This window comes from Oryctolagus cuniculus, chromosome 3 (assembly GCF_964237555.1).
Source record: "Oryctolagus cuniculus chromosome 3, mOryCun1.1, whole genome shotgun sequence".
Taxonomy (NCBI): domain Eukaryota; kingdom Metazoa; phylum Chordata; class Mammalia; order Lagomorpha; family Leporidae; genus Oryctolagus; species Oryctolagus cuniculus.
In genome coordinates, this window is record NC_091434.1 from 88609435 (window position 1) to 88636479 (window position 27045).

A 27045-nucleotide genomic window follows, 5' to 3' on the forward strand; every position below is an offset into this window, starting at 1 on the left:
TCCACTGGGATCTCACTCGCAGAGATCTTTCATTTAGGTTTTTTTTTTTTTTTTTTTTTTTTTTGCCAGAGTGTCTTGGCAAATTTTTAAAAATTTTAATAACATGCCCATGTTTATTCTGCTACCTTCCATTCTGCTAGCATTGCCATGAATTTCACATCTACATATTTTATGAACACACCAAAATGAGCTAGGAGAGCAAACCAGGTCTCCCACATGAATGGAAGAAACCCAATTACTTGAGTCATCACCACTGCCTCCCAAGATTTGCATTATCAAGAAGCTGGAATCAGGAACCAAAAGTAGATACTAGACCCAGTCATCCAATACAGGATGGCTGCTGGCATCTTAACCATGAAGCCAAAAGCCCACCCCTAGAAATTTTCTGACCACTGATTCATCACTTTTCTTCTGTCAGGGATTTTTATACTTCCTATCTCTTCTAAGTTTGGTTATTTGTGTGTTTCTAGGAATTGTTCCATTTCATCTAGGTTATCCAATGAGTTGACATGCAATTGTTCAAAGCATTTCATTATAAGACTTTCTATTTCTGTGTGATAAGAATGATCCCTGGTTTATATCTGATTCCAGTAATTAGAGCCATCTGTCTTTTTCCTTTTGACAGTTTAGATAAAAATTTGTTAATTTTGTCAATTTTTTTCTTTTTTTTTTAACTTTTATTTAATGAATATAAATTTCCAAAGTACAGAATTTGGATTACAATGGCTTCCCCCACATAACATCCCTCCAACCCGCAACCCTCCCCTTATCCACTCCCTCTCCCCTTCCATTCACATCAAGATTCGTTTTCGATTCTCTTTTTCTACAGAAGATCAGTTTAGCATACATTAAGTACAGATTTCAACAGTTTGCTCCCACACAGAAACATAAAGTGAAAAATACTGTTTGAGTACTAGTTATAGCATTAAATCTCAATGTACAGCACACTAAGGACAAAGATCCTATATGAGGAGTAAGTGCACAGTGACTCCTGTTGTTGACTTAACAAGTTGACACTCTTGTTTATGGCATCAGTAATCACCCTAGGCTCTTGTCATGAGCTGCCAAGGCTATGGAAGCCCCCTGAGTTCACTGACTCTGATCATATTTAGACAAGGCCATGGTCAAAATGGAAGTTCTCTCCTCCCTTCAGAGAAAGGTACCTCCTTCTTTGATGACCCATTCTTTCCACTGGGATCTCACTCGTGGAGATCTTCTTTCATTTAGTTTTTTTTTTTTTTTTTTTTTTTTGCCAGAGTGTCTTGGCTTTCCATGCCTGAAATACTCTCATGGGCTTTTCAGCCAGATCCGCGTGCCTTAAGGGCTGATTCTGAGGCCAGAGTGCTGTTTAGGACATCTGCCATTCTATGGGTCTGCTGTGTATCTCACTTTCCATGTTGGATCATTCTCTCCCTTTTTGATTCTATCAGCTAGTATTTGCAGACACTATTCTTGTTTATGCAATCCCTTTGGTTCTTAGTCCTATCATTACGATCAATTGTGAACAGAAATTGATCACTGGGACTAGTGAGATGGCATTGGTACATGCCACCTCGATGGGATTGGATTGGAATCCCCTGGTATGTTTCTAACTCTACCGTTTGAGGTAAGTCAACTTGAGCATGTCCTGAATTGCACATCTCTTCCCTCTCTTATTCCCACTCTTATATTTAACAGCAAACACTTTTCAGTTAAGTTTCAGCACTTAAGAAGAATTGTGTATTGATTACAATATTCAACCAAAAATATTAAGTAGAACAAACAAAAAAAATACTAAGAGGGATAACATATTACGCTGCTCATCAACAGTCAGGGTGAGGGCTGATCAAGTCACCATTTCTCCTAGTGTTCATTTCACTTTAACAGGTTTCCTTTTTGGTGCTCAGTTAGTTGTCACCTATCAAGGAGAACAAGTGGTATTTGTCCCTTTGGGATTGGCTTATTACACTCAGCATAATGTTTTCCAAATTCCTAACAGGGATCACTTTTCAGTTAAAATTTAAACTGAAAATTTTTTTTTTCAAAAAACAAAATTAGTTTTATTGATTCCATTGTTTTTCTACTCTATTTACCTTCACTGTAATCTTTGTCACTTTCTTCCTACCATCTGCTTTGTCTTTAGTTTGCTCTCCTTTTCCAGTTTGTTTTTAAAAGATTTATGTAGCTATTTGAAAGGCAGACAGAGATGGAGAGACAGACAGAGAGAGAGAATGAACTTTCATCTGCTGGTTTACTCCCCCAGATGGCTGCAAAGGCCAAGGCTGGGCCAGGCTGATGCCAGGAGCCAGGACCTTCAGCCAGGTTTCACATGTGGGTGATAGAGGCCTAATCACTTAAGCCACATTTCACCGCTCTTCCCAGGCCATTAGCAGGGAGCTGCACTGGAAGTGGAGCAGCTGGGACATGAATACGCACCCTGGTTTCTTAAAGTGGAGGTTTAGGTTACTGACTAGAGATCTTTTTTTTAACATAGATATTTATACATATAAACTTTTCTCTGAGCACTGCTTTTTTGGTATCCCCATAAGTTTTGGTAAGTTGTGTTTTTGTTTTGTTCATCTCAATTATTATATATTTCCATTGTGGTTTTATCTTTGTTTTATTGGTTATCCAAGAATATGATATTTAATTTTCATATAGTTTTTCAATTTTTCATATTTCCTTCAGTTATTGATTCTACTGTTATTCTATTATTTCAGGAAAAGAGACTTTGTATTATTTAACTCTTTTTCAATTTACTGAGATTCATTTTGTGTCCTAATCTATAGTTTTTCCTGGAGAATATTCCACATAAATTTAAGAAAATGCATATTCCATTGCAATAGCTGGAATGTTGTACAGATGTATACTTGGCCTTGTTGCTTCATTGTTCAAGTCTTTTATTTCATTGCTGATGTAACATCTAGTTGTTCTGTTTTATATTGAAGGTATCCCCTTTCTGTGTCCTCTCCTTCTGGAACTTGCATTAGATGTTAAGCTGTCATGCCTGATTGTGTCCGAAAGTCTGTTGAACTCTATTCACTTTTTATTTTCTGTCCCCAGACTAGATAATTTTAACGGATTTATCCTCAAGTTCACTGATTCTTTCTTATACCTCTTCAACCATGCTGTTGAACCCTCTAGTGAAGCTTTTAGGTTATTTCTATATACTTCTAAATTGCAGAATTTCTAACATTCTTATTTAATTCCTATGTTGTTATTAATAGTCTCTATTAGGTGAAGCATTGTTCTCATGGTTCCAGTCTTGGTCCATTAGTGCTGCTACAGTAAAACACCTGAAATTGGGTCATTTAAAAAAAAAGAAAGAAATTTATGTCTCAGGGTTCTGTACCCTGGGAAGTCCAAGCTCATGGCTCTGATAGGGCTGGTGTCTCATGAAGTCTGCTTTCTACTTTCCACAGGGTGTCCTGTTGATACATCCTCCAAAGGGGAGGAACACTGTGTCCTAACACAAGGAAAGGGATAAAAAAGCAGAGCACTCCTTTGAACTCAACTCCTCTTATGAGGGTGTTGAGCCCACTGATGATGGTAAAGTCTTCATAAGATAATCATCTCCCAGAGATCACATCTCTTAATATCAAAATAGGGATTAAGTTGTACAAGAATTTTGGAAGTGACCCATATTGAAAGCACAGCAGTTTCCTTTAGTGCTTTGTCCATGCTTTCCTTTAACCACTTGAGCAAGTTGGGAAATAGTTGATCTACAGTAATTTTCTAGTTGAGTCTAATATCTGTTTTTCCTCAAAATGGAATATAACCCTACCATTCAACCCAGCCATCCAAATTCCTTGGAATTTATCCAAAGGAAATTAAATTGGCAAACAAAAAATTCCAAATTCCTTGGAATTTATCCAAAGGAAATTAAATTGGCAAACAAAAAAAACTGTCTACACCTTAATGTTTATTGCAGCTCAATTCACAATAGCTAAGACCTGGAGTCAACCTAAATGCCCATCAACAGTAGACTGGATAAAGAAATTATGGGAAATGTACTATATAGAATACTATACAGCAGTTAAAAAGAAAGAAATCTGGTCACTTGCAACAAAATGGAGGAATCTGGAAAACATCATGCAAGTGAAATAAGCCAGTCCCAAAGGGAAAAATATCATATGTTCTCCCTGATTGGTGACAACTGACCAAGCACCAAAAAGGAAACCTGATGAAGTGAAATGGACACTATGAGAAACAGTGACTTGTTCAGCCCTTGTCCTGACTGTTGATGAACAACTTGATATGTTATCCCTCTTAGTATTTTTTTGTTCTACTTAATACTATTGGTTGAACTCTTTAATTAACACACAATTATTCTTAGGTGTTTAAATTTAACTGAAAAGTGATCCCTGTTAAATATAAGAATGGGAAAAAGAGAGGGAGTAGATGTACAGTTTGAGACATACTCAATCTGACTTGCCCCAAATGGTAGAGTTAGAAACGTGCCAGGGGATTCAAATTCAATCCCATCAAGGTGGCATGTACCAATGCCATCTCCCTAGTCAAAGTGACCAGTTTCAGTTCACAATTGAGCATAATGATAAGAATAAGAGTCAAAGGGATCACATAAACAGGACTAGTGTCTGCTAATACTATCTGATAGAATTAAAAAGGAGAGAACGATCGAACATAGGAAGTGGGATACACAGCAGATTCATAGAATGGCAGATGTCCTAAACAGCACTCTGGCCTCAGAATCAGCCCTTAAGGCATTTGGATCTGGCTGAAGAGCCCATGAGAGTATTTCAGGCATGGAAAGCCAAGACACTCTGGCAAAAAAAAAAAAAAAAAAAAAAAAAAAAAAACCTAAATGAGAGATCTCTGTGAGTGAGATCCCAGTGGAAAGAATGTGCCATCAAAGAAGGAGGTACCTTTCTCTGAAGGGAGGAGAGAACCTCCACTTTGACTATGACCTTGTCTAAATAAGATCGGAGTTGGCGAACTCAAAAGGCTTCCATTGCCTTGGCAACTCATGACAAGAGCCTAGGGTGATTACCAGCACCATAAACAAGAGTGTCAATTTGTTAAGTCAAAAACAGGAGTCACTGTGCACTTACACCCCATACAGGATCTCTGTCCTTAATGTGTTGTTCAATGTCAATTAATGCTATAACTAGTACTCAAACAGTACTTTACACTTTATGTTTCTGTGTGGGTGCAAACTGTTGAAATCTTTACTTAGTATATGCTAAATTGATCTTCTTTATATAAAGTTAATTGAAAATGAATCTTGATGTGAATGGAATGGGAGTGGGAGCGGGTGATGGGAGGGTTGCGGGTAGGAGGGAAGTTATGGGGGGGGGGAGTCACTGCAATCTAAAAGCTGTACTTTGGAAATTTATATTTATTAAATAAAAGTTAAAAAATATTTCAACTGATTGGAGTAATGCTGGTAGAGGCCATACGTATTTTTTCCCTGACATCTATATAGGCTTTGTTGGAATCTGAACTATTTGAATATTAAAATACGGCAACTATAAAATCAGGTTCTGCCTGCTTAGGCCTTTTGTTGTTGCTTGTTATAACCATCATTTTGTTGTTGTTCAATGACTTTTCTAACTAAAATTTGTAGTATATGTGTCCTTTTTATGTGTGGCCTCTGGAATCATTGCCTTGTTAGCTTTGTGCTCAACTAGGTTTGTAGGAAGATTTCCTGGAACTAAATACCTGGCAACAAAGTATTTCGCAGTCCTTGCAAAAGGGCTCTGGGTATGCCTTGGATACACCTTCATGACACAAGCACTTTACAACCCTGTCAGCATTCCTTTCCTGCTTCTGCAGAACCGAGGTCAGCCCGACAGGGTCAGGACCTGTCCAGGTATTTCCAGGCGTCGGAGTACTGCTGTGACCTCCCAGGTTGTGAGGAGTATATTAGAGCTTTCAAAGACTTACTCCCCGCAGCATGTCATCAATTGTTATCCATTGCCCCAGAAGACAGGAATCAACATTTTGTCCATAAGCATTTTGAGAAAGGACATCAGGTATTCACTTTAACATTAGGTGAGTTTTGTTTTGTTTTGTTTTTTGTTTTTTGTTTTGTTTTTTCTGTTACTCTGGTGTCCACTGACAGAAACCACTGTTTATTTTTTCCTCTTTTTATAATTGTTTCTCTTCTATGAGTGATGTTAGGCTAAGAATTAGCCAACACACAGAAGATCTAGAGTAATTATGGATAAAGAGTTATGCTTCTTAATGAAATGAACGTTTTCCAAGGAAAAATATTTTTAGAAATAGAAAAGAAGCTTTTAAACTTCTATTTTTTTTTTTAATTTTTATTTTTTGACAGGCAGAGTGGACAGTAAGGGAGAGAGAGAAAAAGGTCTTCCTTTTCCGGCTGCTGTGGCCGGCGCTCTGCAGCAGGTGCACTGCGCTGATCCGAAGCCAAGTGCCAGGTGCTTCTCTTGGTCTCCCATGCCGGTGCAGGGCCCAGGGACTTGGGCCGTCCTCTACTGCCTTCCCGGGCCACAGCAGAGAGCTGGCCTGGAAGAGGAGCAACCGGGACAGAATCCAGTGCCCCGACCGGGACTAGAACCCGGTGTGCCCGCGCTGCAGGCAGAGGATTTTGTAACTCTCACATATTAACTGAATATGTAATTTTTGCATAAGGATTTGTATCTCTGTTTACCCTTACTTTAATTGGGAAAACAGGTTAGGATTTTTTTTAAAAAAATCCTGTAAGATAAATTCTCAGTTAAGAATTATTGCATTCCTAAGTAGTAAATATATATTTTAATACTCACTGTCAAATTTTCATTTTCTCCTGGTAATGTTGCTCCAAATATCTTCTACAGTATTACTCATTTTCCTCATCTTAGCCTTGGGATTTGGATGATTAAACTCCTTCAAATTGACCACTTGATACTTAAACCAGCTTTAAGAATAGACTATTGACTGGCTAAGGGAAATAGGAATATACCATCACCTGGACACAATGACCCAATCCGAAGTGAGCACATGCCCAAAGCCAGAAAATCAGAATCTTAGGCCCAGACCACCTCTCCCTCTTTATTATCAACTCCTATACTATTAGTTTAATTGTGATAAAAACTTATTCAGATACTATGAGAGAAAAATTTCCAAATGGCGATTTACAATGTTATTTAATCCTGTTCCTTTGTTACGGAATATGAATATGAATACACAGAAAAGGTGATTCATTGTATTCTATCTCATTGTCATTCAGAATCCTGCCAGCTCTCAGAGTTGTGAATTTTATAAAATGGTATATACATTTTGTGGCACACAGCCTCGGAAATGGCCCCAGTGCTCCCTGTCTCCCAGTAGTTCTGTGCTCCCACGCCTATGGACTCAATTGACTGTCATGCTTCTAATGCACACAGACTATCGCAGAAATGACAGGATATCACTTCAGAGGTTCAGTTATAAAAAGATTTTGTCTTCCTTCTGGAGTGTGGTTTCACTCATTCTTGGGCCATTTTCACATTAAGAGACAGCCCTGTGGCTGTCTATCTGAGAGAATTTGAAGGCAGATCATCGGAGGCCTGTCAATAGCTACATGAGTGAGTTTGGACATGGAACTTCCCATGGTAGATTCCAACATCCCACTGCAATCTTAGGATTGATTGATTGCATCCTGTTAAGCAACCCTGAAACAAAACCTCCTAGCTGAATTATTCCCCCGGATTCCTGACCCAGAAACTGTGACAATAAATGTTTGTTGCTTTAATCTGCTATGTTTTATAGTAATTCATTGTGCTACAAGATACATCTAGCATATTCTTTAAATGCAGTTCTAACAAACCACTCTTTATTTGGATGTACGCTTTGCTTAAAAGTCTCTTCCATCTGCATGTTCTAAGCATGAGCCCCACTCTTCTAGATCTTGATGATGTAAAACACTAAAATTTTGATTGTTTTTGGCTTCTTTGTACTAAGTGTATTCCTAGTACCAGAATTTGCACTGTAGATGAACTTCTAAGACCAGTCATTGTTCATTATTTACTTCTATTGCTTGCTTCTAAAAGTTGGATTATTTTGTGTTTTCATTCAGTCATAAATTATATTCTCAGAAAATATGGTCTTGTTTCAAATATCAGCATGTGAGTGTGTTTAATGCACCCATTTAAAAACATCTAAGCAAGAGTTTGAATAAGAAATGTCAGTTTCCTCCAGCATTCCTCTCACATAATAGAATGCCCCACATAGAGACCATTCCTCCTGCCTGGGTCCCAAGATGATGTGTTAAGATGATCAGAGCTGCCATAGAGATGTAGCCATCTGTGCATTGCTAACTCATAGTTCAAAATTCTTAGGCAACATATGAACAATTTCAATTCAGAAATAGTGAAAAAAATAATACCTTAATATAATCATATAAGATTAAAAACAATATTACTATATTAACAGATAACAGGAAAATAAACAAACAAAAATTACATAGTAAAAAAATTTTTTTTCCTGACAGAAAGAGTGGACAGTGAGAGAGAGAGACAGAGAGAAAGGTCTTCCTTTGCCATTGGTTCACCCTCCAATGGCCGCTGCGGCCAGCGCACCACGCTGATCCGAAGCCAGGAGCCAGGTGCTTCTCCTGGTCTCCCATGTGGGTGCAGGGCCCAAGGACTTGGGCCATCCTCCACTGAACTCCCGGCCCACAGCAGAGAGCTGCACTGCAGAGGAGCAACCGGGACAGAATCCTGCGCCCCGACCGGGACTAGAACCCTGTGTGCCGGCGCCGCAGGCGGAGGATTAACCTATTGAGCCGCAGCGCTGGCCTACATGGTAAAATTTTAACATTCATGTATGATTTTTAAAAATATTTTTTCTTGGGGCTGGCATTGTGACACAGTGTATTAAAGTCCTGCTTGCAGTGCTGGCATCGCATATGGGTCCTGGTTCGAGTCCTGGCTGCTCCAGTTCTGATCCAGCTCTCTGATAATGTGCCTGGGGAAGCAGCAGAGGATGGCCCAAATCCTTGGGCCCCTGCTCCCACATGGGAGTCCTGGAAGAAGCTCCTGGTTCCTGGCTCCTGGCTTCAGGCTGGCCTAGCTCTGGCTGTTGCAGCCATTTGGGGAGTGAACCAGTAGATGGAACACCTCTCTCTCTCCTTTCTCAATTTCTAAGTCTGTCTTTCAAATAAATAAAATAACTCTTTAAAACAATTTTCTCAAATATTCAATGAGAACATAAAATGAATCCCTGAGAAGTGAGAAAAATACTTCTCAATAAAGCCAGGATGAGACAAGCATTTGGCCTACTAGTTAAGACACTGATTAAGATGTCTGTGTCGCATATCAAAGTGTCTGAGTTCAAATCTAAGTTCTACTTATGATCCCCGCTTCCTGCTAATGTACAGCCTAGGACATAGCAAATGATGGCTCAAGTACCTGGGTCCCTGCTACTCATGTGGAGACCTGAATTGGGCCCCTGGATCTTGACTTTGGCCTGGCCCAACCCTAAACTTTGTATGCATTTGGGGGTGAACCAGCAATAGAAGTTCTCTATATGTATTGTTTTCTCTATCTGGCTCTCAAATAAATAAAAAATATAAATCCAGGAGAAAATATTGTCAGGATAGCCATGGAACTTATCAAAAATTCCTTGAAATTAAAATTTCAAAGGAGGTTGTACCAGTCATATTTGCTGCAAGACAAGTGGTTCCCAAATTTCAGCAACTTAGGACCATGGACAATAGTTTTTTTTTTTACTGCTAAAGCTTTTTTTTTTTGATTTAAGCTGGTATTTACCTAGTTGTATGCTTTATAATTAACTTTTAATCCAAAAAGCTAAACACTTATGTGTGCTTTTCTATGTTAAATTGCAAGTTTTCTTTTAAGAAATTACAAAGCATGGAAAGGTGTAAGTTTGTCTAGGAACAAAATTTAGAGCATGACGAAAAGAAATCCCAGAGCTAAACCTTGAGCACTCTCATATTTAAGGCAGAGATGAAAGCAGACAAAGCTGAAAGGGATCAATTAAAGGAAGAATTAGAAATCTGAGAAAGGAATGTGACATAGAAGTTTTTAAAAAAAAAGGGTTTCAAGAAAGAATTGTTGGTCAACTTCTTTAAAGGTTAGGAAGAAGTTATGGAAGATAATTTTCTATTTGAGTTATAAAAGAAGTCTAGGCAATGTTCTGTTCCACTGCCTCGTTTTACAACTAAGATGAAAACGTAGCCTAAGGAAGGGAAAAGAATTGTACTCTGTTATGTATGGCAAGGTAATACTAGAAACACAGCCCAGATCTCCAGCTTCTTACATCAATGCTCTGCTTACTCCAGAATATAGTTGTGTGCTTGTGGGTTCCTTCACTACCTGCTCAATCTTAGAATCATAAGACATGGCCAGAGTGGGTGGGGTGGTTATATTTTATGAGTTTGGATATATTTTCTATCATATCTCTGATATAAGCTTCAGAAAGCCACAATCAATAATTCAGTCTTATTTAAAGATAGTGTAATTTTTTAGCTGTTTTCTTCAATTTTTAGAACCTATGTATTCTCCTCATTCTTTATTTCAGTATGGATTATTTGGTATTAAAAAAAAGCCCTACATTCAACTTTTATGAACAAAGCCTCGAATGTGTACTGAATATTGAAACATTTAACAAAAAAGACTTTTCTTCCCCTTGTCTTTCACATTTTGTTATTCAGCCCTTTCTTGGATTCCTTTTTGATTATGTCTTCCATTCTATTCTACTCACCAACCTTCCTCATACATCATAAAACAAACAGCAGTAATCTCATACGTGAGTAAAGCACAATGTGCTTGCCAGCATCTCTCTCCTATTTTCTAATGCTTCTGTATTGTAATCATTCCATAACTTCACACTTTTCCGAGAACAAGACTTCTGGAAGGCTGACCCTCCAGATTATACACTCACAATTAGGACATGACCACTAGGCTATCAAAAGAACTTTCTAAAAACTCAAGTGTTTCATTCCCAAGAGAAACAAATGATGTACAATATTAATCATATAATGTACAGAGCTCAGGTAAGTTCTTTATAGTGTTTGCCTCATCAGAGAAACTTAGACTCAGGAAACTCAAGTAGAAGTAGATTTATTGAAGCAGACTTGTGTTAAATAAATGACACTTGAAAGTAATGGAAGAGATAGAGGAACTACACAAAAACAAGAAAGGCATCAATTCAGTGGCATAAGGCTATAAATATAAGTCCAGTGGAAATAGTGAGCTTAGATTCCATGGAAACCATTTAGGAAGGCAGAAAATGTGTAAAACATTTCAGATTCTCATTAAAATATTGCTGCTTGTTTGCTTTTTAGTTTCTATGCTCAAAAGATAAGTTTAAGTTGTATTAAGAACTCCTTAATACTCACCACTGTTAGAAGGATGAGGCATTCCTGTATCTCAGAAAATAAAAAGAGTCCCTATGTCTTCAGTTTCAGCAGCGGCATCTTTTTCTGATTATTTTTGTCTTGTTTTTCAAATGGGATAGTGAATAACTACCTCTGTCTCTCACCCACACGAATTCTAATATATCTAGTATTTTTGTATTGGTATATATAAATCTGTTCATGTGCTATAACATCTTGCATGAAACATGCACTACAAAAATAAAAGTGAATTATTGACTTCACTAAAATATTTTATTAGATACTTGGGCTGAGGAGGATAATGATTTGAAATAGTAGGTTCTTTATCCTTCATACACAGTTTCAATACAGTTTATTGTATTTTCAAACACTTAAAGCTTGTTTTAATGTAAAAATGGTTTTAATGTTTAAAATGTTAAATAGAAGAAAAAATTATCTATTATCACACCACTTTAAATAACATAGTCTTGATTTTTGAATACATCCTTTCTGTCCTTTTCCACTTGTGCATAGGTTTTCTACAAGTCTAACAATGTTATTCTGCTTTCATCTAACATTATATGCTAATAAAAATTGCCTCCATTTTTATAAGATTCTTTTAGTGTGGTAAGGTATATATGACAGGAGATTTACTATCAATCAGTTTAAAGTATAAAATTTATGAGATTTTTAAAACTTTATCATTGTTTATCTAGTAAATGCAATGCCATCCTCTTTGTTACTCAACTGTTGAGTAATTAAGCCAGTTCCATTTTTTGTTAAAGCCTACATAACATGATGATGAATAAACCTGTGAGCAAAACTGGGAAGTTTTGAAAACATTTCTTAAGATACTTTTCCACAAACTACTGTTTCAATTTACCATGCCAACATAACAGTTTCAGAGCTAACCTTAAAAAACCTCTTTAATGAATCATTTCCAAAATTCAAATAGTTTGTTCCTGATTTATGGCAATGGTTAGTTGATACTATGTATTTTAGATTATCTTATACTAATACATACACGAACACTGAAAAATTAAAGTTCTCCAATGTACAATCAATGCCAATAATGTTTGGATTAAATCACCCCTGTAAACTTTCTATGAGAATAAAGCATAATCTCTAATGCTTAATGCTTCCTATTTGTAAGTATTCTTCAAAGGAGTCATGTTTTTTAAACAAATAGCAACACAACAATCACAAGTATCAGGATGGTTCATGTTAGTTAGAATGGTACTTTCAGTACAACTGGAAATTTATAGATTTGTTTTTACTATCAGGAAGATACACACATAGCAAATCCTTTTAAAACTCAGTTTACATTATGGAAATATGTTTTCATCAAAAGGAACTATAAATATAAATGCACTAATACATTAATTGTACAAATGATCACCAAAAAAATTGGAGATTTGATACCAGTTGTCACATGATTAAAACTGAATTCTAAATTTACCTGTATATGTGCCTCATTATACATAAACATCAAATACAGTATTACCCATCAGTATTCCACACTATGCTGGCAAAAGAAAAAAAGCTGGGCCAGTGCTGTGGCACAGTAAGTTAATCCTCCACCTGTGGCATTAGCATCCCATATGGGCACAGGTTCTAGTCCCTGCTTCTCCTCCTCCAGTCCAGCTCTCTGATACGTCCTGGGAAAACAGTGGAAGATGTACTCGCATGGGAGACCGGGAAGAAGCTCTTGGATCCTGGCTTCAGATCGGCTCAGTTCTGGCCATTGCGGACATTTGAGGAGTGAATCAGTGGATGGGAGACCTTTCGCGCGCGCTCGCTCTCTCTCTCTCTCTCTCTCCCCCTCTCCATAACTCTTCCTATCAAATAAATTTTTTAAAAAAATCTTAAAAAAAAAGAAAAAGAAGCTAAAGTTAGTTAACCTCTTTTCTCTTTTCTTTTTTTTTTTTTTAAAGATTGATTTAATTTACTTGAAGGCCAGAGTTACAGAGAGAGGTAGAGACAGAAAAAGAGAGAGGTCTTCTACCCACTGGTTCACTGCCCAAATGGCTTTGATGGCTCAGGGCTGAGCCAATCTGAAGCCAGGAACCAGGAGCTTCTTCCGGATCTCCCACATGGTTGCAGGGGCCCAAGCACTTGGGCCAAGCACTACACTGCTTTCCCAGGCGCATTAGCAGCGAGCTAGATTGGAAGTGGAGTAGCCAGGAGTCAAATCATTGCCTCAGGCCAAGCCTTTAACCTGCTGCACCACAGAGCCGGCCCTAGTTAACCTCTTTTCAATACATAGCTGTTCATGACAGCAGTGATAAAATTCTACCCAGGTTTGTTTTTAATAGCTGTTTTATCTTCCTATACCTAAGGAGGCAGGAAAGAATCTGTGTTTTCTGGGGAGAGGGCACCACAGAGAAGGAGATGACTTGAAGAAAATGAATCACCAGAATATTCTAAAAACTGTGTGTCATAAAGATACCCTGGTCACAGATTCTGCTCCTACTTATGATCCTGAAGCTTAAAATAACCCATGTCAGCTACTGATACTGTGGGCCTGGCTGGGTATCTGCTCATTTCATCTTCTGGTTATGATCTCTGCAGACATTCCTTGCTGGGAAAAGGTAGCAGGTCCTACCAGAAGTATCAAAAGTCCTGGGAAGATGCTCTGTCTTCCTGGTGGCTGAAATTCCTTTCAAAGAAAGCAATGCTCCTAGTTTCAAAATTAATGATGAAAACTAAATGTAAAAAGAAAAAAGAAAATCTATCATGAAGAAGTAATGAACTCCCAGGGTAAGCCAATGGTTAATACTGGATGCACAAAGAAGCTCTGGGGAACCTGTAAAATATTCCAACGTCAAGGTCCCAGATCAGAATCTCTCAGGGAGAAGCCTGGTGAGAGCACTTTTAAAAGTTCTCCAAACTCCAAGGGATAGCTATGGTTTACAATCAATGTGTTTACAATCCTAGTACTAATTCCTTATACTTTTATAGCATTTTGCAATTTTCAAAACATTTCCCCATTCATTGTCTCATTTAGTCTTTTAAAAAGTTATTTATTAATTTATTGATTTGAAAGGTAGATAGTCAGAGAGCTCTTCCATCCCCTGGTTCACAACCCAAATGATCACAATGACCAGAGTTTGGCCAGACCAAAGCCAGGGGTAAGAACTCAATCCAGATCTCCCACACTAGGCATAAATGGTAGTGACTCAAATTCTCCACCATCACCTGCTGCCTTCCAGCACACACATTGGCAGAAAGCTGGAATCAGGAACAGAGCTGGGACTCAAACCCAGACTCTCAATATGGGATGCAGACATTCCTGTGGCATCTGAAACCCTGCACCAAACATCTACCTCTCGCATTTGATCTTTAGTAACAAAACAATGAATTAGAGTTTATAAATCAAACTTTTGAAGTCCTAAGACATTAGGAAAAACAGCAACAAATAGAACAGTTTGAAGATTTGATTTTAAAATCAGAAAAAAGAGAGTAAATATGAAGTATAGAAATCTGAAAGGGCAGGGTGGGCATTTGACCCAATGGTTAAGTCACTGGGACACCTGCATTCCATTCTGGAGTCCCTGTTGTGTCCCAGCTCCTCCAACTGCACTCCAGCTTCCTGCTACTGTGTACCCTAGGAGACAGCAGATGATGACTCAAGGACTTGGGTCACTGTCATATACCTGGGAGACCCAGACTGAGTTTCAGGCATCTGGCTTTGGCTGGGCCTATCCTATGCTAAGACAGACCTTTGGGTGAATGATCCAAAAGATGGGGATCTCTGTGAGTGTGTATGTGTATGTATGTTTATCTGTCTTTCAAGCAAAATAAAAATAAGTAATAAAATACTTTTCTATCTTTTTAAAGGATTTATTTACTTATTTGAAAGTCAGAGTTACAGAGAAAAAGAGAGACAGAGAGAGATCCTCCATTTGCCAGTTCACTCTCCAGATGGCCTCAACAGCCAGGGTTGTGGCACACTGAAGCAGGAGCCAGTAACTTCATCCAGGACTCCAACATGGGTGGCAGGTGCCCAAGTACTTGGGCCACCTTATTCTGCTTTTCTCAGGCACATTAGCAGGGAGTTGGGTCAGAAGTGGAACAGCCAGGACTCAAACCAGTGCCCATATGGGATGCCGCCATCACTACACCACAATGCCAGCCCCAATACATTAAAAAAAAAAAAAGATATCTGAAGGGGTTTTATGAGAGACTCCCCAAAGCCTTAGAGGTATGTACAGAAAAATGAAACTGAGTCATCAGACAAATTTTACTTTCTTTTTGTTCTTATTATAATTACAAATTCAGAACTTGTGACCCACCATGAATGCTGATGAGGATGGAGAGTAAGTGAATAAGACACCACAATATAAAAAGCACCTGCAAGTTGGGTTCCTTGACAATTAGTACACGGTTGGCCTTTTGCTGCACTACTATTTATACCTACTGTCATGTGACATATTTTGAATGATTTAATGTAAAAAAAAATTACTTCAAAATATTAAACTACATGTCTTCAAAATTGTAAACAAGATTTCAATCTGTTCAAAAATATTAATATAAAATTTGTATCCAGCCTATCTATATCTATGAAACTTCAGCTATTCCACTATAACTTTCTTCATAATTCCTCCCATGTGCCTTCAATTTCCAGTCCTCTCCCAGAAAATGATTTTATTATAAATTGCACAAAGAAAGAATCTTGCTTTTTAGGACAGGAAACTGATTTGAAAATCATGATATTATTAGAAGTAAGATGGAAGAGAAGGAAAACCCGTGGCTATCCTTGTTCACTACTTTTAGTTCAGCCACATTTTCACTCAGCTGAGAAATGGCTGAATTCCCAGGAAACCAATACAAACTCTTGCATTCAACACCTTCCTTTCTAAGGCTTTGTCTTCGTCATGGGTATGGGAAGTTGCATGGGAGAATTTAATTACTACATAGCCAATTTCCTGACAAATCACAATAATTTTTCTTATGCCTCACTGGCAGCACATTAATGCATTTAGTTGCCATGAGGCTGACTGTGGAGAGTTCCATAATCAAAGCTAGTGAACCTCCTTAAACCCACCCAACAGGACCTCAGTTCAAGTGTCAACACTCATATATTGGGGGAATATTTGGATGACTTTGGCTTCCTGCATTGCTAGAAATTGCCCTAGAAACTCAGATTTCAATTCCATCCTGTTCGTTGATGGGCAATAAACTTGAGACCTTTTCTGCCTCCACCTAATTGAGGTCATGTACAGCTGGAATTTTCAGGCTCACCAAAGAAGATAGTACCAGTCTCTGCAAATATGTCTCATACAAAGTTGACTTCAGTTCTTGAGCATTTACTTCTCATACTCTTGGCAAATGGCATGCCATAATAATTCTTCTAGTCTGTGTAAGGCAGAACAATATTCCCTTGCTCACAGATATTTACTAAGAATTGTGGCATTGGACTATTAATAATGGTCCAGCTTATAATACAATCACTTGGGCCACAAACCAGCCCCCAAGAAATACCAGTCAGTGTCTGTGAGTCCATGTGGTGCTTTTCTGCTAGACCTGGTACCTTCTTCTAAGAATACTGGCTGTTCTCTGACTCTGAAACAGCCCATTTCTGATCCACTTCAACTGCACGGTAAATTCATGACTTAGAGTCATTTCCTCTGGCACTTGGCATTGCACTTGCTCCAGACTCCAGTCTCAGGAATTTTTGTCTCTATGAGAAATTTCAGTCTCAAATCTCCAAGGGTATCTATTTTCAGAGGTATTAGAAATAAGTCATGAAGTCCTCTATCTGTCTCTCCTCCATGGCCCCCAAAAAATTCATGAAAAAATTTAACATTCTTTCATGATTAAAAACTCTAAACAAATTAATGATAGAAGGGATGTTCCTCAACACAATAAAGGCCATATCAAACAAATCCACAGCTAACATTATATTCAACATTGAAAGATTTTCCTCTAAGATCAGCAACAAGACAAGGATGCCCACTTTCACCATTTATTCTCAACACAGTATGAGAAGTTCTGGCCTGTATAACAGGCAAAGAAAGAAATGACAGCATGTGAGCTTGATATGAAGAAGTTAAAGATTTCCTGTTTTTAACATAATCTTGTATTTAGAAAATCCTAAATATTCCCCCAAAATCTGTTAGAGTAAACTCAGTAAAGTTACCAGCTATAAAATCAACATACAAAAATAATGGTATTGGCCAGCGCCCATGGCTCACTAGGCTAATCCTCCGCCTGTGGTGCCAGCACCCCAGGTTCCTGTCCCGGTTGGGGTGCCAGTTCTGTCCCGGTTGCCCCTCTTCCAGTCCAGCTCTCTCCTGTGGCCCGGGAAGGCAGTGGAGGATGGCCCAAGTGCTTGGGCCCTGAGCCCGCATGGGAGACCAGGAGAAGCACCTGGCTCCTGGCTTTGGATCTGCGCAGCACGCCGACCGTAGTGTCCATTTTTGGGGGTGAACCAACGGCAAAGGAAGACCTTTCTCTCTCTCTCTCTCTCTCTCTCTCTCTCTCTGTCTAACTCTGCCTGTCAAAAAATAAATAAAAAATAAAATAAAAAAGAAAAAAATAAATGTTATTTCTATACACTAGTAACAAAGTACAAGAAAAAATAAATCAAGAAGTAATCCTTTGGGTAATAGATACAGAAAAACAATACTTAGGAGTAAATTGAATGCAGGAGGTAAAAGATCTATATGCTGAAAACTATAAAACATTGATAAAGGAAACAGAAAACCCCACGGCCAGCGCCGCAGCTCACTAGGCTAATCCTCCGACTCGTGGCGCCAGCACACCGGGTTCTAGTCCCGGTCAGGGCGCCGGATTCTGTCCTGATTGCCCCTCTTCCAGGCCAGCTCTCTCCTGTGGCCAGGGAGTGCAGTGGAGGATTGCCCAAATGCTTGGGCCCTGCACCCCATGGGAGACCAGGATAAGCACCTGGCTCCTGCCATCGGATCAGCGCGGTGCACCGGCCGCAGCTCGCCGGCCGCAGCGGCCATTGGAGGGTGAACCAACGGCAAAAGGAAGACCTTTCTCTCTGTCTCTCTCTCTCTCTCACTGTCCACTCTGCTTGTCAAGAAAAAAAAAAGAAAAAAGAAAACCCCACAATTAAAATACATCCTTCTGGCCGGCGCCGCGGCTCACTAGGCTAATCCTCCGCCTAGCGGCGCCGGCACACCGGGTTCTAGTCCCGGTTGGGGTGCCGGATTCTGTCCCGGTTGCCCTTCTTCCAGGCCAGCTCTCTGCTGTGGCCAGGGAGTGCAGTGGAGGATGGCCCAGGTGCTTGGGCCCTGCACCCCATGGGAGACCAGGAAAAGCACCTGGCTCCTGGCTTCTGCTATCGGATCAGCGCGGTGCGCCGGCCGCAGCGCGCCAGCCGCGGCGGCCATTGGAGGGTGAACCAACGGCAAAAGGAAGACCTTTCTCTCTGTCTCTCTCTCTCACTGTCCACTCTGCCTGTCAAAAAAAAAAAAAATACATCCTTCTGTTTATGGATAAGAATTAATATTGTAAAAGTATATATATTGCCCAAAGCAATCTGCATATTCAGTACAAATACCTATCAAAATACCAGTGAAATTTTCACATAATTAGACAAAGCAATCTTAAGCAAAAAGAACAAACCTGGGGCCGGTGCTGTGATGTAGCAAGTAAAGCTGCCGCCTGCAGTGCCATCATTGCTTATGGGCACCAGTTCAAGTCCTGGCTGCTCCATTTCTGACCCAGCTCTCTGCATGGCCTGAGAAAGCAGTGGAAGATGGTCCAAGTCCTTGGGCCCCTGCACCCACGTGGGAGACCAGGAAGCTGCTCCTGGCTCCTGGCTTCAGATCAGCACAGCTCCAGCCATTGTGGCCATCAGGGGAGTGAACTAGTGGATGGAAGACCTCTCTCTCTCACTGCCTCTGCCTCTCTGTAACTTCGCCTTTCAAATAAATATATAAATATTAAAAAAAAGAACAAACCTGGAGGAATCATACTACCATCTTTAATCTATGTTACAAAGCTTTAGTAACCAAAACACCATGGTACTAGCATAAAAATAGATGCATACATCAATGGAACAGAATAGATAGCCCAGAAACAAATGTATGCATGCATTTAAGTTTATTTTTGAAAAAGTTACCAAGACAGATAATACAGGAAACACAGTCTCTTCAATAAAAGGTGTTAGGGAAGCTGAAAATCCTTAGGCAGAGAGTTAAAATATACCTTTAGCAAGCACCACACACAAAATTAACTGCAAATACATTAAAGACTTAAATGATTGATCTGAAACTATAGAAATACTAGAGAAAAAAAAATCAGGACAAATCTCCATGACAGCGGTCTAGGTGATGATTTCTTGCTATACACTGAAAGCACAGACAACCTACAAATGGGAGAAAATGTTGAAGCTGTGTCTGCTGTGTCTGGTAAGGGGTTGATATCCAAAATATATAAAAAATTCAGATAATTCGATAGCAAGATAATAAATTATCTGATTTTTTAAAAAGCTTTATTTACCCATTTGAAATGCAGAGTTACAGAGAGGCAGAGAGAGAGAGACAGACAGACAGAGAGAGAGAGAGAGAGAGAGCTTCTATCCCCTGGTTCACTCCAGGGGCCACAAAGGCCACAAAGGCCGGAGCGGCAACATCTAAACCCAGGAGCCAGGAGCTTCCTCCAGTCTCCATGCAGATGCAGGGGCCCAAGGACCTGGGCCATCTTCCACAGCTTTCCCAGGCCACAGCAGAGAGCTGGATTGGAAGTGGAGCAGCCTGGGCTCAAACTGACACTCATATGGGATGCCAGCACTGCAGGTGGTAGCTTTATCTGCTATGCCACAGCGCTGGCCTGGTGATCTGATTTTAAAATCAGCACAGAACCTGAATAGGCACTGGTCAAAGGAAGACACACAAATGTTCAATATTTACATTGTGAAGAGCCCATTATTAATAATTAGGGAAATGCAAATTAAAAGCACAATAAGATATTTCCTCATACTTGTTAGAGTGACTATTAACAAAGATGAAAGATGGCAAATGTTAGAGAAGATGTGCAGAAAAGGGAACGTTAATTAGTACAGTCATTATAGAGAACAGTAGGAAAATTCCTCAGATAATTAAAAATAGGACTACTGTGTACTGCAGTAATCTCACTAGTGGGTATACTCACAAACCATGTGAAATCAGTGTGTCAAAGACATATCTGCACTCCCACATTCCCAGCATCGTCCTTCACAATAGCCAGAAGGAGTCCGCCTCAGTGCCCATCGCTGAGTGAATGGGCATGTAGCAAATGGAACACCATCAGCCTTTAAAAAGAAGGAAATGCTTCCATTTGGGACAACATGTATAAACTTGGAGCTGGAGAACACTGTGCTAAGTGAAATAGGCCAGGAACAGAAAAAACATATCCCACATGATTTCACATTTGTGGAATATAAAAAGGTTGAATCACAGAAGCTGAAAGTAGATTGGTGGCTACCAGGGGCTGGGGCCTGGGGGCTGGGAGGGGTTGTAGAGATACAGTAAAAGGATACAAAATTTTGGTCAGAAAATTCAAGGGCCCTATTGTACAATATGGTTACTATAGTCAATAACAAGGTAACGGTGTTGTTGAAACTACTGAGACAATAGATTTTAAGTGTACTCAGCACACAAAAAAAGTATGTGAACTAAAAATGCATTATTAATCAATTAAATTTATTTAGTATACAGTGTACACATATTTCAAAATAACATATTTCAAAATAACATGATAAATGTATACAATTTTATTTGTAAAATAAGCAGAAATTTTTAAAAATAAAATAAATTCTTAAGGAGATTGGTATCTATGGAAATAAATCTTGGGAGAAGTTCTGTAGATTTTCAATATAAAGAATTATAGAATTGGCTATTTCAAAATTTTATAATTAGCATCAGATGATCTTCATGACTATCAATCTAAACATTATATTACTTACTTTAAATACTTCCTTTCCACAATGGTTCCAAGAAAATAGCAGTTATGGTAAATAACCCTTCTCAGTGCTGGCACAGAAAGATTGTTCACAGAATCATGTGCCTATCTAAGGTCTGGGATCCTGACTTAAAACCTCCGTATTAGTCTATTTTTGTTACTATAATGCATTGCCTGATGGAGACAAACCTAATAAAGAAGAGTCATTTATTTAGCTCATAATTTTGAAAGCTGAAAATCTGAATGGCATGGTGAGTTAACCCTACCTAGGGCACCTCATGCCAGAAGACAATGGCAGGAGCACATGCAAGAATAAGAAATCTCATTGCCAAACGGGAAGCCAGAGAGCAATTCAGAGTCACCCTTATAGCTCCTATAACACCTCACTCATGAGAGAGCTTAGGGGTCCCAGCAGAGCTACCTTAATCCCTTCCAAGGGCACGGCAGCTTCCCAAATGACCTAAGTACTTCACTTTAGGCTGCACCTCTTTTTCTGTCTATCTATCTGTCCATCTATCTATCCATCCATCCATCCATCGATCATATATCTATCTATCTATCTATCTGAAAGTCAGAGTTACATAGAGGGAGAGACAGAGAGAGATGGAGACTGGTACCGTGGTGTAGTGGGCTAATCCTCCACCTGCAGTGCTGGCATCCCATATGAGCACCACTTTGTGTCCTGGCTGCTCCTCTTCTGATCCATCTCTCTGCTGTGGCCTGAGAAAACAGCAGAAGATGGCCCAAGTACTTGGGCCCCTGCACCTGTGTGGGAGATCTCGAAGAAGCTCCTGGCTCCTGGTTTCGGATCGGCCCAGCTCCAGTTGTTGTGACCAATTAGGGAGTGAACCAGTGGATGGAAGACCTTTCTCTCTGTCATTCCGTCTCTCTATCTGAAACTCTACCTTTCAAATATATAAAATAAAATCTTAAAAAAAGAGAGATAGAAAGAGCACTTCCATCTGCTGATTCATACTCCAGATGGCCGCAATGACCCAGGCTGAGCTAGGTCAAAGCCAGGAGTTTCATCTGGATCTCCCATGTGGGTGCAGGGCCCAAGTACTTTGGGCATCCACCACTTTCCCAGGCCATAGCAGAGAGCTGGATTGGAAGTATAGCAGCTAGGATATGAACCAGTGCCCACATGGGGAGCTGGTATTGCAGGCAGGTGGTGGCTTTACCTGCTACGTCACAATGCTGGCCTCTAGGCCACACCTCTTATATGTCCAACCACCACACTGAGGACTAAGCCTCCAACTATGAACCTGTCATAGACAAATCAAAAAGCAATTTCATAAATTTGGTACCTTTCTAGTCCTGATTCAAAGTTGTGACTAGGTTAGAAGAAACGCAGAAAGTGAGAAAGTATTTGTTTGCATGGAAAATGATGATAAAGTTCTAAATACAGGGTCCTCACCAAGCCCTTCTATTTCCATTATACCTCTGATATTTCACCATCTTTTCCCTGTATTCAGCTTCCATGCAGAGACTCTCTTCTACTCTCCTGCAATTCTATCACCATATGATATATAACTTGACCCAACATTTCTCACATCAGTTAAAAATATTGTTTCTAAAGGAGGTATGAGCATAATTTGACTCAAACAAAGCATTCAGAAGAGAGGAAGCCAGAGACCTATGAATGCTAATTCTTGCTATCTCAAACTAAGGGAATCCAAACAAAAGCATAATTTGAAGCAATATTTTTCTACTTACCTGTTTCTAAGCAACCCACCAATTTCACCTTCCTGATATAAAATTCCAGTAAGGTAATTTGAGAACACAATAGATGTTTCCTTACAGCTCATAGAATACAGCTCTCCCAGTCTCTAGAACAGCTGTGGAATCCAAGAATAGCTGTCACAGTATTGTCTCAATTTAAGAGCTATCAGTAGCAACTGTGTACTCAACGCCACAGGATGGTGTTAGTGGGAGAGAAGGCAACAAAAATCTTGTTAAATTGTTAAGGACAAAAGGAGAACAAAAGAAATAGTCTCCTATCTTAGGGAGAATACTAATAAGCACATGGCAGAAATGCTACAAAAAGATATGTCTTAAAATATGGAAAAAGAACAATTCAGATACAAAACCTGAAAGGAGTTGAACAGCATTTGATGAGTTGCCAATGGACAATGGTATCCTCCACTTGACCCTCCAGGTCCCCTCCCCACACACCTGTGCTCCTGAGGGCTGATCTGTAACGTTTATATCCACAAGTTTCCTTGCATTTTGGTTTTCCACTGGGTTTGCCAAAACAAAAGCAAGAACAGGGGGTGGCTGGATGGGAGGAGAGTAAGGCTGACTAAGCTTTGTGCACTTTCATCTCTCCCTTGTCATGTTGCCTTAACTTGGCTGCATCCTCTACAGAAGGCCATAGGCCTACCAGATAGCACTGCCCATGATGTTATTCCACCTGGTTTCTTCCTTGTCTCCTCAGGCCTGGGTTGGCTAACAGTTGCCTTTCTTGCTAGCCTTTGATACTGCATTATCCCTTGTTGATTTCCCAGTAAACTCCATCCATCCCTTTATAAATGGTTCCTTTATTAAATTCTCTTCAATTACAGTCTGAATGTGCTGTTTTCAGACAGCATTCTAATTCAGCATTCTTAAGAGGGTGAGGAAAAAAAAAACATGTTACCATTAGCTGAAACAACGTTGTAAATACTTTCTCACAAAAACAACTTTTCTTATTCTTACATGTCATCTTCCTATAATTTTCTCCCATCAGTATTCTTCATAGTATATGGTATATCTTCATTTATCTAAGCTAAAGGAAAAAACCTGTTTCATAAAATACAAAATATTTTTCATTAAAAAATTTTATTTGACCTCAGATTACATTGTATTTATTGGTATGGAGTGGGGAATACCTTTGTCTTCAAAGATGTCTTATGTTTATGTTGCAAAATCAGTTTACTTTTAGGGGTTGAGAGTAAGATAGATATCCTAGAAAATCACTAGATTATAGAAAACATCTAAGCTGGCATGAAAATGTGAGTGTAACTTTAATCAAGTATTGACCTTACCTCCCTGTAATATACACATGAGCTTCCTCATAAATAAAAGCTGTGTTAGCCTCACACAGAAACAATGATTTTAAGAGCACCGGGGAAGCTCCTAACTACCCCCAATTGTCTCCCTCTTGGAAGTGCTAAAAGACTTGAAAAGTCTCTATCAGTTAATTACTCCTTGCGTTTGGGTAAGCACTATCTTCTTTCTTTCCTCTTCTTTGTAGATACATTTATCTGGCAGGGCACACACAATAAATCACTAACAGCTTAAAGTGAATTTTCTAACGGGATCCTTTCTTGTTGGCAAGACTGTGGAACTAGGAGAATGAGGGTTTGTAAATATGACAGGCTGGACTAGCACACAGAAGGAACAGGCAGTGTGCTTCATAATTGATGCATTCCACAGTGCTTCACATTTCTGTAGGTAGCAAGCTCAAGCTTCTCAGAAAAGCCCTTAAAAAATAGACCACAGAGAAGGAAAATAATAAGGGGGAAAGATCGAAAAGAAAAGGATACTGCTCTCTTGGAGTCTTCCGTTAAATCCAAGTAGTAATCAATGGGTCAGCTGTACTGAACTAAATTATGAGACAGTTTCTGGCCCCTCCTGTTCTTGCAATATACTAAATATACTTGCTAAAGTCTGAATTCACAATGACCTGGGAGATCACCACTGCCGTCAGCCTGCACATGGCTAAATATAAGATCTAAAAATGTCTTCAAGGACTGAATCTTCAGCGGTAGAACATCTGTCCCAGTGACAGATGGTCTGAGCTCAAGGCTTCAGGTGGTCTCAGTCCTGTCACAGAGGTGACCAGATAGTCTGCAAATATGTAAGTCTGCCTTTGCCTGGGTGCCAGTGATTTCTTTGTGGTTCTGCTGCAAAATTCCACTCCAGGTTTGCATTTTCAACCCTTCTATGTTCAATGATTTAAAGTCACAGATCACTTAAGTGTCAAGGAAATTTTTAAAAAATCAGATTTATGAAGAACAGTAGAGATAATGCCGAAAATAACCATAATAATAATGGAAGCAGCAATAACCTACCCTGCATGCTGAGAAGGCACACCTTGAATTCTCTGAGAAAACCTGCTCATTTGTTTGAGCACATTCCAACTCTCCCCTAAATTATATGCTCAGAACAAGCCTGGTTCAGCTGCATGCAGGCCTCGCTGAGAACTCCTTTATGCCCAGGTGTGTGTTCTATTCTCGAATCATAACTTTTTCTTTCTGTTGAATTTGTTGATTCACTCAGTTTGAAGATTTCTCTAACTCAAACCTCTTTTCAGTGGGCACATTGTGACACACTCATTCAGAGACCTGCTCTAGCTGGCTTCAGAAGGAATATTTTACCCTGCTCCAAACTCAAAGCGCATCTACTATTGCGAGCCTCTGCAAAGGCACTACAATGATTTAGTCCTTCAGTCCTGCCCCAAAGGACCCTTCATTATTTACCTCTTTTCCCATTTAATATAATTTGCAAGACTTAAATGTGCTTTCCAAGTCATCAATCGACTCATCTTCATGGGTTATAATAAAGTTAGTATGTAAACAGTCATATATATCATTTCAAAGACAAATTTAATGAGCTACATTTCTAAATTTTTACCACATTTCTAATTCCACATTGTCAATTCTTTAAAGAAAGACTCTTTCCCCCTCTCTATTGTGTGCTGAATATACAGTGAAAATCTTTTCTTTTTAAATACTCTGCAATTTTATGCTTCTTCGAGCTTCCCCCTTTATAAATTTTCAGGTAATTTTTCAGGTTTTCATATCTTAAATTATCTTCACTGTTTCACAGCAGTAAGTAGGAAAATAAAGACCTCCTTTGGGTTGGCATTTAAAGCTTTATTATTCTTTCTCTGATATATGAGCTTAACGCTCATTAACACTAAAATGAACCAGCTAAGAAAAAAAAGAAGAGCTGCCTTCAAAGATCCTGGAATAAATAATGTAACACAGACTCTTCCTTTCTTCCTCGCTAAAATGATATTAACCAATTCCACCTTCCTTCAAAGTAAGCTTTTAAAAGTTTAATATGTCTGCTTTGACTTTTCAAAGGTGTGCTAATGCAGACCTGGCCTCTGATTGCTTTGTTAGGAATATTTTCTCCCTCAGAGAAGATTTAATATATCCTCTTTCATCCCATTTTCTGTATTTGGCCTTTAAGGTCAAATTTCAAAGAGTTCGAAACACCAAGTTATTTGAAATGAAGTATAAAGTCTCCAATCCTTTGGGAAGCATCAGGATTGCTTGGTTCCTCTGTGAGAACCAACAGTAGGTAAATTTAAAAGCAAAGAAAAATACCTAACATTGGTATTTACAAAAACTTTTCTCTTAAAAAAATTCAGAATCTCTTCCTGCTTTGTATATTTAGCAATTTCATTTCTGTACACATTTATTTTCTCTCATATCAGAGTATTTTAGGGTAAATTCAAAATCATTCTTCTATCTGCCAAGAACTGTACAGTTTACTTATCCGGCCCTTTCAACCATATCATTTCATTTTATGTAAGTCAGCAATATATTCTGCTATATTGTGACGGCAACTTTATATAACTTTTAACTGATGACCCTGTCAAGTATGATCACATGCTGGGGAGAGTTCCAGAAGACTGCTGTGTTTTCTCCCCATCCTGGACTTCTAATTACTAAAACATTAAAACCTGAAATTTCCTTATATGGGAAACAGCTGGATTTTCTGAAACAATTGTCCATTTTGCAGTGTAGGACCTGATTATTGAAGTCTTTCCTCTGGGTATTAACCTCAATGAGTAGCCTTCTCTCCAGTAGCATTTTAGAAATAGAAATTCTCCAGGAATGGAAGGAACAGATATCTGCATTTATTGACAT

At 39.1% G+C, this 27045-nt stretch overlaps 1 protein-coding gene across 1 annotated transcript in view; it reads left to right on the top strand.

The window, feature by feature from the left end:
- LOC127491530 (coiled-coil domain-containing protein 66-like) overlaps positions 1-27045 on the top strand; it is a 189644-nt gene that overhangs the window by 111833 nt on the left and 50766 nt on the right. Inside the window, 1 exon segment of the mRNA XM_070069881.1 lies at positions 5631-5812. Within this exon segment, the coding sequence (XP_069925982.1) occupies positions 5631-5812 (182 nt within the window).